Consider the following 15,309-nt stretch of genomic DNA (forward strand, 5'->3'; position numbering starts at 1 on the left):
TTTATTTATTAATCACCATGTGTAGTTTACTTAGTTCCATCTACCGTGCACTCCCTCTGGTCTAGGGGACAAAACCATCAATACTTCTCCATACAAAATTATCTCCCTTACACAAACCCAAGTTGATTTGCCCCTGCTGGAAACCCCCTACCCCACCACACCTACCTACACTTCCAAACTCCTTCTTTTAACCCCCAGGGTGGCAACTTGTTTTTTTACCTAAAGATGAGTGCATATAATATTGTACATTCTGTACATAATTTGCCTTCATGTATAAACTTTGTTTGTTTTGTCTAATTTTTAACTGTAAAGTACATTGTTTTACCATTGATTTTTATGTGGCCCTAAAGAGGTAACCGTCTGGCGACACGCAAGTTACCTGTACATATATAAATATTATCATTAAATTTCTTTTAAATATTGTCTTAACGCCACTCTGGGGGGACGTCCTTCTTTCATAGCCCAATCCTCTATAAGTTCCATACAGACAGGGTCTTAGGTTGGAGCATCACAGCTATATTCCCTGTCTGTAAGTGTTCAACATTGTGCCACACTTACAAATACATGCTAATTTTAATACTAAATATAATTTTTAACTATATTGCATTACCAATCTCAATTGTTCGTTAGAAACTATTAAATTGCATGTTTACATGCAAATCCCCTTCCTTTTTTCTTTTTTTTCTACTTTTTTCTTATGAGAGCTATTAAAACAGGCTCTACCTTCCCCTATTAATGAAGGTTTACAAATCTCTATATCTTACCATCGCTTAGAGCTCCTAGCATAACATTTAACACAACAACCAAATTACACCTATCTACAGGTTTATTATTTATGTAGATATATAGTGGCAATGTTGAACCACTTTGTGATCTGGAAAAAAAATAAAATAATAATACTAATTTTTGCATATATTATACATATCACACTTTCGTGCAATCTTTTCTCTCCCTAGAAACATTGAATTAAAAATATTATTATGTTAATTTTAACAATAAAACCACAGATCACAAAGTCTAAAGACTCCAACAAACCCATTGCAGTATATACTGAACAATGGGTCTAGTAATGATGATGCCACATACAACAGTGTGTTTTCACCATCTTTACTTATAAAAATTGGGCTATTCTCTCTCTCACTCCTTTAAAAAAAAAATCAACAAAAACAACAAACATATAATAACAACATCATACTTATATTAATAATTAATAAGAATTATAGTAGCATAACATAAACAAGTCATAAATTTCTTTAAAAGTTATTTTGGATGTAATTATCCTTTTCCTTTCATTATATTTTCTGCATAGAAACTATTACTGTTTACTTTTTGTAAAGTGCAATATCAAGATCGTCCGCCGTGGGAAAATTCTATTTATAAACGGATTGACCTACTTGTAATTCTTAATAAGAAATTTCGGCCAATCAGCGCCATCGTTTTAAAAGTCTATCAACGAATAAAAACGCTGCTTTTTAACAGCGTTAGGCTCAGCCAGTGTAAAGGTATTTTTTAAACTACTAGATTTTTAGTAAAGCACCGCACCAACGCTGCAAAATTTTATATTTGTATCAATGGTACAGCCCAGTAAAATCGGGCTGTCCATTTTATGGCCGTTTTCGACCTTTAAAATGCAGAGTTTTAATGTTAAGCAGTGTGCTTGGGAAATGGTTTATTAACCGAAGTCCCGAGGGTAAACAACCCCATTAGTAGTATGGTGTCCTCTCTCTAATTGAAGTAGTTTTCATCCGATCTTCACCAAACTTGGTCAGAAGTTGTATCTAGATAATATATAGGTCAAGTTCGAATATGGGTCATGCCAGGTCAAAAACTAGGTCACAGGGTCACTTAGTGCATTTCAAGCATTTAGCATGGTGTCCACTCTCTAATTGAAGTAGTTTTATATCCGATCTTCAGCAAATTTGGTCAGAAGTTGTGTCTAGACAATATCTACATGTAGGTCAAGTTCAAATATGGGTGATGCCAGGTTAAAAACTGGGTCACGAGGTCACTTAGTGCATCTCAAGCATTTAGCATGGTGTCTGCTCTCTAATTGAAGTAGTTTTCATCAGATCTTCATCAACTTTGGTCAGAAGTTGTGTCTAGATGATATGTAGGTCAAGTTCAAATATGGGTCATGGTAAAGTTATCAAGTTGTCCAAACCTTAAAACGGGCGTATCTTGTGACAGTTTGGCATGGGACCGATTACCGAACCTGATTTCAAATGAAGAAAAACACTGCTATACTGTCACACAGGCAGTTTCGACGGTGTTAAAATGTTCTTATGGAAAAGTTCTTGATGTGGGGTAATAAAAAGTGTACCTGTAATTGTGCGGCGTTTTAATAATCTTGATTTCTTTGCTCTGATTTCAGCGTGTCTAACTCCTAAAACCTTGATCTGTATTTTTCAGTACAACGTATTGCCACACCTAAAGCTATGTGTCCTGTCAATAGTGCTTGTTTACCTGCCTATGAGTTTCATCCCATACGCCGTGGTGTGGCTGTACAGTTGGTTGCTATGGTTACTGGAGCCGGTGTTGCTGACAGCAGAGATGGTTTTGGCGCTCAACTGTGTGATGCACCTCAGTCATGGCTGTGTGGAGAAGATTGAAGAAGATGAAGACCAGGCTTGGAAATGGAAGGTATATGGAGCTTGGGGTAATGAAATATAAAGCTGGGGTATGCAATGATATTAATCAGATGTGCAAAAAAATGAAGTTCTTTTTATGAATTCTGAATTGGCCGTAGTGTGAGAAAATGTTGGCAAGGAACCCAACACTGTTGGCAATTGCTAAATAGTTGTGCAAGAGCAGAACTGCCAGATATTTGAAATATTTGTAAAACATATGAGATGTGCCCTGTGAATAGTAGGTTTAATGCATTTGTGTGAAGTGTTGTCCCAGAATAGCCTATGCAGTCCATGACATGTACAATGTATCATAAGTAACAACCCAATGTTCTCATTGTACATTCACATTGTAAGTCAATGACATGTATCATAAGTAACAACCCAATGTTCTCACTGGACATTCACATTGTTAGTCCATGACAGGTATCATAAGTAACAACCCAATGTTCTCACTGGACATTCACATTGTTAGTCCATGACATGTATCATAAGTAACAACCCAATGTTCTCATTGTACATTCACATTGTAAGTCAATGACATGTATCATGAGTAACAACCCAATTCTCTCACTGGACATTCACATTGTTAGTCCATGACATGTATCATAAGTAACAACCCAATTCTCTCACTGGACATTCACATTGTTAGTCCATGACATGTATCATAAGTAACAACCCAATGTTCTCACTGGACATTCACATTGTTAGTCCATGACATGTATCATAAGTAACAACACAATGTTCTCATTGTACATTCACATTGTAAGTCCATGACATGTATCATAAGTAACAACCCAATGCTCTCATTGTACATTCACATTGTTAGTCAATGATATGTATCATAAGCAACAACCCAATGTTCTCACTGGACATTCACATTGTAAGTCAATGACATGTATCATAAGTAACAACCCAATGTTCTCACTGGACATTCACATTGTTAGTCCATGACATGTATCATAAGTAACAACCCAATGTTCTCACTGGACATTCACATTGTTAGTCCATGACAGGTATCATAAGTAACAACCCAATGTTCTCACTGGACATTCACATTGTTAGTCCATGACATGTATCATAAGTAACAACCCAATTCTCTCACTGTACATTCACATTGTTAGTCATGACATGTATCATAAGTAACAACCCAATGCTCTCACTGTACATTCACATTATAAGTCAATGACATGTGTCATGAGTAACAACCCAATTCTCTCACTGTACATTCACATTGTTAGTCCATGACATGTATCATAAGTAACAACCCAATGCTCTCATTGTACATTCACATTGTTAGTAAATGACATGTATCATGAGTAACAACCCAATGTTGTCACTGGACATTCACATTGTTAGTCCATGACATGTATCATAAGTAACAACCCAATGTTTTCATTGTACATTCACATTGTTAGTCTATGACAGGTATCATAAGTAACAACCCAATGTTTTCACTGGACATTCACATTGTTAGTCCATGACATGTATCATAAGTAATAACCCAATTCTCTCACTGGACATTCACATTGTTAGTCCATGACATGTATCATAAGTAACAACCCAATGCTCTCATTGTACATTCACATTGTTAGTCAATGACATGTATCATAAGTAACAACCCAATGTTCTCATTGTACATTCACATTGTTAGTCCATGACATGTATCATAAGTAACAACCCAATGTTTTCATTGTACATTCACATTGTTAGTCCATGACAGGTATCATAAGTAACAACCCAATGCTCTAACTGTACAATCACATTGTAAGTCCATGACATGAACCATAAGTAACAAACTAATGTTCTCATTGTACATTCACATTGTTAGTCCATGACATGTATCATAAGTAACAACCCAATGTTCTCATTGTACATTCACATTGTTAGTCCATGACATGTATCATAAGTAACAACCCAATGCTCTAACTGTACAATCACATTGTAAGTCCATGACATGAACCATAAGTAACAAACTAATGTTCTCATTGTACATTCACATTGTTAGTCTATGACATATATCATACATAACAGCCCAATGTTCTCATTGTACTATCATATTGTTAGTCAATGACATGTATCATAAGTAGTGCTGCAACAATATACCGGTATATCGGTATATATCGCAATACGCAATCCGCATATTGTATTGCGATACGATTTTCATCATACCGGTACGAAATTTTACAAAAATTCATTCACATTTCGTCAAGAAAAGCCATCCGAAATAATGATAACAAGGTAAACAAAACAAAGCAGCGTAAATATTTTTTTTCGTAAAAATAGCATTCTGAAAGTGTATTATACGGAGTAGCGTTGTTCCATCGGAGCATCCGTTCGATGCTTTTGAACAGATTATCGTTGAATTAATTGCGCACAGCTGTAAATGTTTCGTTCGATTCTGAATTGAGCATTATTAAATTTGTAATCCGAATTTCGGAAATACGCTTCCAAATTTTAATGCTAATGCGACAATAAAAAATTCTAGCGTCAAATAAAAAGTGCTTTATCCTTTGTCTCAATAAAAAGTGCGCGAAAATTATACAGACACGTAGAACGTCGCATGGAAAGTATGGGTGTATTTTGTGTTGTATAAAAACGGGAACATCACGTCAGGTGAATTACACATGTTCAGTGGAAAAAAAACGCCCCGGTTGGGCGTTATTTCATCACATCTTTAAATAGTAACAAATGCCAAAATATATTTGATACTTAAGAAAATTTATAGTAAATGTATACCAGAATTTGCTTTAAAACTGGAATATACGGGATTATCGGGTAATTGGCAAGTTATAATTTTGGTACAAGTTAGCAATATATTGCGATATATTGCAATACGGGTTTTTGAACTGACAATATATTGCAATACGGTTTTTGGCGTATTGTTGCAGCACTAATCATAAGTAACAACCCAATGTTCTCATTGTACATTCACATTGTTAGTCCATGACATGTATCATAAGTAACAACCAAATGTTCTCATTGTACATTCACATTGTTAGTCCATGACATGTATCATAAGTAACAACCCAATGTTCTCATTGTACATTCACATTGTAAGTCAATGACATGTATCATGAGTAACAACCCAATGCTCTCATTGTACATTCACATTGTTAGTCCATGACATGTATCATAAGTAACAACCCAATGCTCTCATTGTACATTCACATTGTTAGTCCATGACATGTATCATAAGTAACACCCAATGCTCCCATTGTACATTCACATTGTTAGTCCATGACATTTATCATAAGTCACAACCCAGTGCTCTCATTGTACATTCACATTGTAAGTCCATGAAATGTATCATAAGTAACAACTCAATGCTCCCATTGTACATTCACATTGTTAGTCCATGACATGTATCATAAGTAACAACCCAATGCTCTAACTGTACATTTACATTGTTAGTCATGCCATGTATCATAAGTAACAACCCAATGCTCCCATTGTACATTCACATTGTTAGTCCATGACATGTATCATAAGTAACAACCAAATGTACTCATTGTACGTTCACATTGTTATTCCATGACATGTTTCATAAGTAACAACCCAATGTTCTCACTGGACATTCACATTGTTAGTCCATGACATGTATCATAAGTAACAACCAAATGTTCTCATTGTACATTCACATTGTTAGTCCATGACATGTATCATACGTAACAACCCAATGCTCCCATTGTACATTCACATTGTTAGTCCATGACATGTATCATAAGTAACAACCCAATGCTCCCATTGTACATTCACATTGTTAGTCCATGACATGTATCATAAGTAATAACTCAATTCTCTCATTGTACATTCACATTGTTAGTCCATGACTTGTATCATACATAACAACCCAATGTTCCTATTGTACATTCACATTGTTAGTCCATGACTTGTATCATACATAACAACCCAATGTTCCTATTGTACATTCACATTGTTAGTCCATGACTTGTATCATAAGTAACAACCCAATGCTCTCATTGTACATTCACATTGTTAGTCCATGACATGTATCATAAGTAACAACCCAATGTTTTCATTGTACATTCACATCGTTAGTCTATGACAGGTATCATAAGTAACAACCCAATGTTTTCACTGGACATTCACATTGTTAGTCCATGACATGTATCATAAGTAATAACCCAATTCTCTCACTGGACATTCACATTGTTAGTCCATGACATGTATCATAAGTAATAACCCAATGCTCTCATTGTACATTCACATTGTTAGTCCATGACATGTATCATAAGTAACAACCCAATGTTCTCATTGTACATTCACATTGTTAGTCAATGACATGTATCATAAGTAACAACCCAATGTTTTCATTGTACATTCACATTGTTAGTCCATGACAGGTATCATAAGTAACAACCCAATGTTCTCACTTGACATTCACATTGTTAGTCCATGACATGTATCATAAGTAACAACCCAATGTTTTCATTGTACATTCACATTGTTAGTCCATGACAGGTATCATAAGTAACAACCCAATGCTCTAACTGTACATTCACATTGTTAGTCCATGAAATGTATCATAAGTAACAACCCAATGCTCTAACTGTACAATCACATTGTAAGTCCATGACATGAACCATAAGTAACAAACTAATGTTCTCATTGTACATTCACATTGTAAGTCCATGACATGTTTCATGAGTAACAACCCAATGTTCTCATTGTACATTCACATTGTAAGTCAATGACATGTATCATGAGTAACAACCCAATGCTCTCATTGTACATTCACATTGTTAGTCCATGACATGTATCATAAGTAACAACCCAATGCTCTCATTGTACATTCACATTGTTAGTCCATGACATGTATCATAAGTAACACCCAATGCTCCCATTGTACATTCACATTGTATGTCCATGACATTTATCATAAGTCACAACCCAGTGCTCTCATTGTACATTCACATTGTTAGTCCATGAAATGTATCATAAGTAACAACTCAATGCTCCCATTGTACATTCACATTGTTAGTCCATGACATGTATCATAAGTAACAACCCAATGCTCTAACTGTACATTTACATTGTTAGTCATGCCATGTATCATAAGTAACAACCCAATGCTCCCATTGTACATTCACATTGTTAGTCCATGACATGTATCATAAGTAACAACCCAATGCTCCTATTGTACATTCACATTGTTAGTCCATGACATGTATCATAAGTAATAACTCAATTCTCTCATTGTACATTCACATTGTTAGTCCATGACTTGTATCATACATAACAACCCAATGTTCCTATTGTACATTCACATTGTTAGTCCATGACTTGTATCATACATAACAACCCAATGTTCCTATTGTACATTCACATTGTTAGTCCATGACTTGTATCATAAGTAACAACCCAATGCTCTCATTGTACATTCACATTGTTAGTCCATGACATGTATTATAAGTAACAACCCAATGTTCTCATTGTACATTCACATTGTTAGTCCATGACATGTATCATAAGTAACAACCCAATGTTTTCATTTTACATTCACATTGTTAGTCCATGACATGTATCATAAGTAACAACCCAATGTTCCTATTGTACATTCACATTGTTAGTCCATGACTTGTATCATACATAACAACCCAATGTTCCTATTGTACATTCACATTGTTAGTCCATGACTTGTATCATAAGTAACAACCCAATGCTCTCATTGTACATTCACATTGTTAGTCCATGACATGTATCATAAGTAACAACCCAATGCTCCCATTGTACATTCACATTGTTAGTCCATGACATGTATCATAAGTAATAACTCAATTCTCTCATTGTACATTCACATTGTTAGTCCATGACTTGTATCATACATAACAACCCAATGTTCCTATTGTACATTCACATTGTTAGTCCATGACATGTATCATACATAACAACCCAATGTTCCTATTGTACATTCACATTGTTAGTCCATGACTTGTATCATACATAACAACCCAATGTTCCTTTTGTATATTCACAGCTGCTGTTGAGTGTGTTTTCTGCTGGCTGCTATGCCTTGGTGGCAGTCATAGTGTCTGTTGTCTACACAGAGGGAACAGACCTGCAGTTCTGGTAAATGTTGTATGCAATATTGCTGCTGTTTTAATGTCAATGCTTTTTAGCTGATTTTTGGTGATATACCATTAATATTTTAAAAATAAATTTCAAGAATGTATTGCTTGTCTTAATAATCATTCTATACGTATGATATGTATTTCATATTATTACCAAAACCCACATACAAATACTTATGTTGTTATGAGGTATATAGTATTAAAATAACTGCAAGATGTAAGAACCTGATATACATTAAATTCTGCCATGAAAGGGGACTTGTTTTCAATAGACAAAGAAGGAAAATCATTGTGGGTAATTATTCAACAAACCATTAATGCAACCTTATGTTGTGGACGTGAAAATAGTTATAGGAATTCTAAGAAACTGTACAGTAAAATGCTTAGACGTGCCAGCTAGCAAACTTGACACACAAGTAATGTCTGTATTACTCAGCAGGTAAAACCAGTATATAAGTTGTACACTTGTTATATTTACATTTTTGCTCAAATATGTAAAGTTGGTAAATTTGGCATTTATTTTGTATTTATATGCGTAATAGCCGCATTCTGTTTAATAATGCCTATGATGTCACTTTGACTATTCTCTCACTGTTTATGAATAATAAAAATGTAATTTTATAATTGTGCTGTGTTTTGTGGGGGTTTTTTTACAGAAAAAAGAAGGATTATAGATTAAACTAGTCCTACTAGTATGCAGACGAATAATATAAATTTGTTGTAGAATGGGAATATATGATGTGTAAGACTAAGTGTTGGTTACTGGTTAACAACCACTTACCGGTAACTTTGCTTTTTATGAATAAGCTATGGATATCATCTTTTTGGTTTAAATCCTAGGCATCCAGGGCATTGGTTAATACCACAGTAACCAACACTTAGCTAAATATTATTTCTTTAACAATCTGTATGTATTTGACTTCTGAATACTGCAGTCGTCTTTCTGTGTCCTGTAGGGGTACTTTTGCAATCTATTTAATTAATGTTTATGCCACACACAAAAAAAATCAACCGAAAGCAAAACAACTGAGTTGAAGAGAAAGATTAGTATGTCTCTACTCCATTAAACATTTTATATGAGTCCTCTTTAACTATTTGGTGGATCTGCCTTAAATTTCCCCAGTTGAATGACCTTTCGGCTGCAACAAGTTTTGGAAGAATTAAAGCCTATTTTTCCACTTAAGAATATAATATAGTCCCAACATTTTGTTTTTTTTTCAATTCCTCTTTAACTACTGGGTTGATCTTGCTCAAACTGTCACAGTTTAAAGACCTGAATGCCTAAATTATCTTAAACAAAGGAAATTGGTCACAGCAAGTTAAGGCAGAACTATGGTACTTTGTCTTTTGTTCGAAAATGGAGCATTTAGTCCAACATTTTGTGTTTTTAACACTGCTGAGTTCTTCGCTAGGACTTTCAAATCTGAATAATCTATGCTTTATATGTACATGATGATAAAGAAAGTAATAGTGACTGTGACCAGTTTTGGCTGAATTATGGCCCTTTGTCTTTTTGTCCACTGTAGAATTTACAGTGAATTTGTCTCTGCTGTGGGGCAGTAGTGTCTGTGACACATTTTTAATGAAAATTCCTTTTTGTATTGAATTAAATGAGCCGTGCTGTGCCGGACTGCACAGGCTAATTTGGGACATCACTTGAAGCACATGCATTAAACCCATTTTTAACAGAGCACGGCCCAAATGTTCTGTGTCGTAACTTTCTTGCAGGATGGTGGCATTGGTCTTGAGTTTCAGCGTCCTTCTGGCGGCACACAACATGATGTGGATGTCACACCAAGGTAAGTATGTTAGGGATGGCATAGCATTGCATAAAATACCATAATCTTTAATATTTGCATTTTCATTCAATCAATTATTAGTATATTCGCTTGACAAGTATTAACAACTTCAAACTTTATGACTTAGGAGACACTTTTTGTCACCCTCAGTTATGTTGCAGGTATTGTGAATGATGTTGCATTTTTCACCCTTAGTTATGTTGCAAGTATAGTGAGTGAAGTTGTTTTTGTCACCCTAATTGTAGTAAGTGATGTGGTGTTTGTGTCCCTCAGTTATATTACAGGTATAGTGAGTGATGTTGCATTTGTCACCCTCAGTTATATTGCATTTATAGTGAGTGATGTTGCCTTTGTCACCCTCAGTTATATTGCAGGTATAGTGAGTAATGTTGCCTTTGTCATCCTCAGTTATATTGCAGTATAGTGTGTGATGTTGCATTTGTCACCCTCAGTAATTTTTCAGGTATAGTACTGTAAGTTATGTTGCGATTCTTGTTCTGGGACAACTGGGCATGTATGCTAAGTGTTGTCAGAGAAAAGCCTGTGTAGTCTGCACAGACTAATCAGGGATAACAATTTTTGCCACTATGGTATTTTTCACTAAAAGTAACTAAGGCATTAAGCCCAGTTTTCACAGAACGTGGCCCATTTATGTTGCAGGTATAGTGAGTGATGTGGCGTTTGTCACCCTTAGCTCTCTCGGTGTTCTCTATATCATGAAGGAGGAGATCAACATGGTTAAGTCTCCCCTACAGACGCCCTCATCCTGGTACAGGTCAGTGGTGTTAGTCTGACTCTTGCTCTGGGAATACTGTTCTTAATGCATGCTCGTAAAGGTTCGTCCCAGATTAGCCTGTGCTGTGTGCACAGGCTACTCAGGGACAAGTCTTTCCACTTTTATGGAATTTTTCATTTCAAGGAACTCTTTTCTAAATAAAAATCTATTTGAGGACCACTTTTGTTTCTGATCTTTAAGGTCATTTTAAACTGTAGTTTGCATTCATTTTTTTTCCAAACTTCAAGAAGACCTTTTTGTATGTCATTATATTTTCAGACAAATTATTAAATAAAGTATGGACATGGCTAGTCCAACAGTTTTCATTTAGTCTTAATCAAAATAGGGATTCAATCTCAAATCTCATGTATCCTTGTTGTGGTGTTAATGGTTAACAAACAGTTCTTGTTTTTCTCTAAATAAAGGTGCTGTTGTGTGTATTTTTAGATACCAATCCAAAGGGTCCATGTGGCAAGAGGCATACAAAGTGATCAACATGTCCATTGGTAACATTTAAATGAGTTGCTCTATGGTAAAATGGTGCTTAATGAATGTGTGTTGACCTAGATTAGCCTGTGCAGTCCATACAGGGTAATCATGGACGACACTTCCCACTTTCATGGAATTTTTGTTAAATGGAAGTCTGTTCTAAATGAAAATCCAGTCTAGGCGGAGAGTATTGTCGCTGATTAGCCTGTGCAGACTGCGACACTTAACAGTCATGCATTAAACTCGTTTTTTTCAGAGCACAGCTCAAATAATGACATAAATCTTTCTGAACATAAACAGGTTCATCAAGTTTAATTCACAGGACTCTGTTAGTTATTAACAAACCTGGATAGAAACCAGCATTTTTATTAAAAGTGCAATCTCTGTTTATACTGTTTTAATAACCACATTTTGTGGATGATACATCATATTGATATCAACCTTTTTAGTATTGAAAATAAATTAAATACAAATAAGACTTTAACCTGGTACACAATTTGAATAGCGAATATTCCGATTATGAGCAGGCTATTGTCTACTTTATTATTTTTAGCTCACCTGAGCAGGCAGTGCACAATGAAACCTATTATGATCAGTCTATATCCAGCGCTGTGGGGTGTGCATCCTGAACTTTTAGCACTTGATAACACTAGAAACCACTTTTTTTTCAATCAAAATTTATGGAACTTGGTCTGGACCAACTTAGAATCTGTGTAAAGTATTTCAAACAAACTAGGTCACCAGTTTAAATGTTACCAAAACATTGTGTTTCAGACACCGCCCAGGTGGCCATGTTATACATACAGCGGTTCCTGCGCCCCCTCGTGATCACAATGTTGTGTGTCCGTCTGTACAGCATCATATTCATTGTCCACAGAGCCATTAGAAACATGGACCTGGAGGTCAGAGCTTTATAGGACTGTGTTCAATTTAATAGAGCCCTCATTGGATTCTTGTTTTGAGAACTCTGGGTTTAATGCATGTGCGTAAAGTGTCATTCCAGATTAGCCGGTGCAGTCCGCACAGGCTGATCAGGGACGACACTTCCCGCTGTTTTGGATGTTTTGTATATAGGAAGTCTTTTCTAAACGAGAATCCAGTCTTGGCAGAAAGTGTAGTTCCTGATTAGCGGATGCAGACTGCACAGGCTAATTCGGGAAATTTTACGCTTCTGGGGTATTTTTCAAAATCCAGTCTAGGCAGAAAGTGTCATCCCTGCTGTGCCTGTGTTGACTGTACAGGCTCATCTGGGCTGACACTACGCACATGCATTTATCCAGTTTTGCCAGAACGTGGCTCTATTAAACTAAGGTATTTAAAATATTTTTTTCCCTACATCTTTATAATTGTACAATATAACATGGGGCTCTCTAGACTGCTGCCTGAATGATGTAGAAGTGAGCCTCGCTCTGGGTAAAAGGATGTTAAGGCATTGCTGTACAAGCTTATCAGAGACGAAACTTTCTGCATAAACTGAATTTTCATGAAGAATGGACTTCCTTGAAACAAAAATTACAGAAAAGCAGACTGCACAGGCTAATCTGGGGCAATACACCCCATTTTCCCAGAGCAAGACTTATTTGGTTGTTTTATTTCATATCAGTAACACATTCCAATGTATGATCACAAGTAACGCCTGCTCAACTGGTTTATTCCAGAATGACGACCTTGACCTTGAGGACATGGAGACCGGTGCCGCACCTTGGCGCTCCCCAACCCTTATGAAGTGTGCCATTGTCGTCTTGGTAACCCAGTACACTGTCCGTCTGTTTGAGCGCTCGAGTTCACGACACATGCCCTTCACGTGGCTTGACACGGTGCTACCAGATGACGTTATTTTAGGTCGTGTGCTGCAGGTGTTGCTAGGCAATTGTTTTTATATCTGGAGACTGTACCGCGCGGAGGACTGGCAGTGGAGCCATTGGCTGTCCCCCGGGGATTGAGGATTCTTATGAGCCTCGTTCTGGGAAATCTTGGCTTAATGTGTAGGCACTAAGTGTTGTCCCAGATAAGTCTGTGCAGTCTGCAAAGGCTAATCGAGACAACACTTTCCGCATACACTGGATTTTTTCGCTTAGAAGACCTATTTTAAATAAAAATACCATACAAGCAGAAAAATGTCATCCCCGATTAGGATAATACTTTAACCCTATTCAGCCCATTTTTACTAGAATGAAGCTCTTTTACTCGTTACGTTAATTGATATCTCATACAATGTGATTAACCACCATCAGTGTTCAGGTCATTTTAAAGTGCTTTCTGTTTCGTTAGACTGTTGAGACAAAATGGTTGTTGTTTCGTGTTGAAAATAATTTTTCACGATTGATTGATGCTGTGTTTATCATGTATATGCATGTACACAGCATATTCCAATATTAATTAGGTTTTATATAATATAAATGTGTTTTATGCCACATTCAGGTGTAAAAATTTGTTATTTAATCTTCATGTCTGTTTTTATGTCATTAAATCCCTTTACTGAGATTACTAAGTAATTTTGTCTTAACAAAATCCTGTTATTAGATTGAGTTTTTAAATGCGGCAGGTGACATGGTGATCTCAAAGTTTCCATGCATGTATTCCCTTCATATTAAAAATAAAAATTGTGTACAATAAACAGTGTAAAAATGTAGTGTGACATGCCATAACTGTGTTTCTAGTTCAAAAATCTAGGCAGCAAATAACATGCACAATACAGGTGTCTGTGTTCAAACATAGATTGTGGGGTCCTCCATGTTTGTGACCTCTGGTTTGTGTTGAGCTCCCTTGCATAAAGCTCGATAAAGCAGTGATAATGATCGGGTGTATGTGAGTGTGGGCTTAAGTTTGCAGTCGCTGCTTGTCTGGATTGAACTTTGTCATTCATCATCCAATCTTTTGTTAATAAATTACCACAAATTACCATCATGAAAAAACGTTTAACTTGTAATAACCATCTTCCTACCATAAAGGTTAAGGACAGACTTGAAGATCAAAGGTCACCTTTGCCTATAACAACAGCTTTCTGGACTGTAACTTTTTCATTTGTTGTGCATTTTTAAGATAACTTAATACAAATAAATGGTCGGATGTATGTAACACCAGTCTCAGTATCTAAAAAGGTCAAGATCACACTCAAAGTTTATAGGTCAATTTTGGGTGGAAAACACCTTGTCCAGACTGTATTTTGTCATTCATCATGTAAGTTTTAACAACTTGCTACACATGTCTGCCATGAGAAGAGGTTGTGTTGCATGTAATATCAGTCTCCATACCTTAAAGGTCAATGTCAAACTTACAGATCAGATGTTAAAAAACAGCTTGTCCAGGCTGTTTTTAGCGAGGCTGTTTTCGGAGAAAACCCGAACTATTGTCATAGCCAGCTCTTCGTGTCGTGTCGTCCGCCGGCTCGGGTACTACATACATGTACCCCGGGTACTCTTAAGTATACTTACATGTATCCCGGGTACGGTTAATATACTTAATCGTACCCGGTCGATATTAGACTGTACCCAAGTATTTCCGCCCCGAATCCGATGTCGTAAAAC

General features: G+C 36.1%; 1 protein-coding gene across 1 annotated transcript in view; it reads left to right on the plus strand.

The window, feature by feature from the left end:
• LOC127852282 (uncharacterized) overlaps positions 1-14,066 on the plus strand; it is a 17,201-nt gene extending 3,135 nt beyond the window's left edge. The window contains exons 2-8 of the mRNA XM_052386184.1: positions 2,410-2,640; positions 8,626-8,717; positions 10,448-10,518; positions 11,179-11,293; positions 11,741-11,799; positions 12,557-12,684; positions 13,441-14,066. Coding sequence (XP_052242144.1) covers positions 2,410-2,640; positions 8,626-8,717; positions 10,448-10,518; positions 11,179-11,293; positions 11,741-11,799; positions 12,557-12,684; positions 13,441-13,725 — 981 coding nt within the window. The 3' untranslated portion in view covers positions 13,726-14,066. The remainder of the gene's footprint in view (positions 1-2,409; positions 2,641-8,625; positions 8,718-10,447; positions 10,519-11,178; positions 11,294-11,740; positions 11,800-12,556; positions 12,685-13,440) is intronic.
• The last annotated feature ends 1,243 nt before the right edge of the window (positions 14,067-15,309 follow it).

This window comes from Dreissena polymorpha, chromosome 1 (genome assembly GCF_020536995.1).
Source record: "Dreissena polymorpha isolate Duluth1 chromosome 1, UMN_Dpol_1.0, whole genome shotgun sequence".
NCBI lineage: Eukaryota > Metazoa > Mollusca > Bivalvia > Myida > Dreissenidae > Dreissena > Dreissena polymorpha.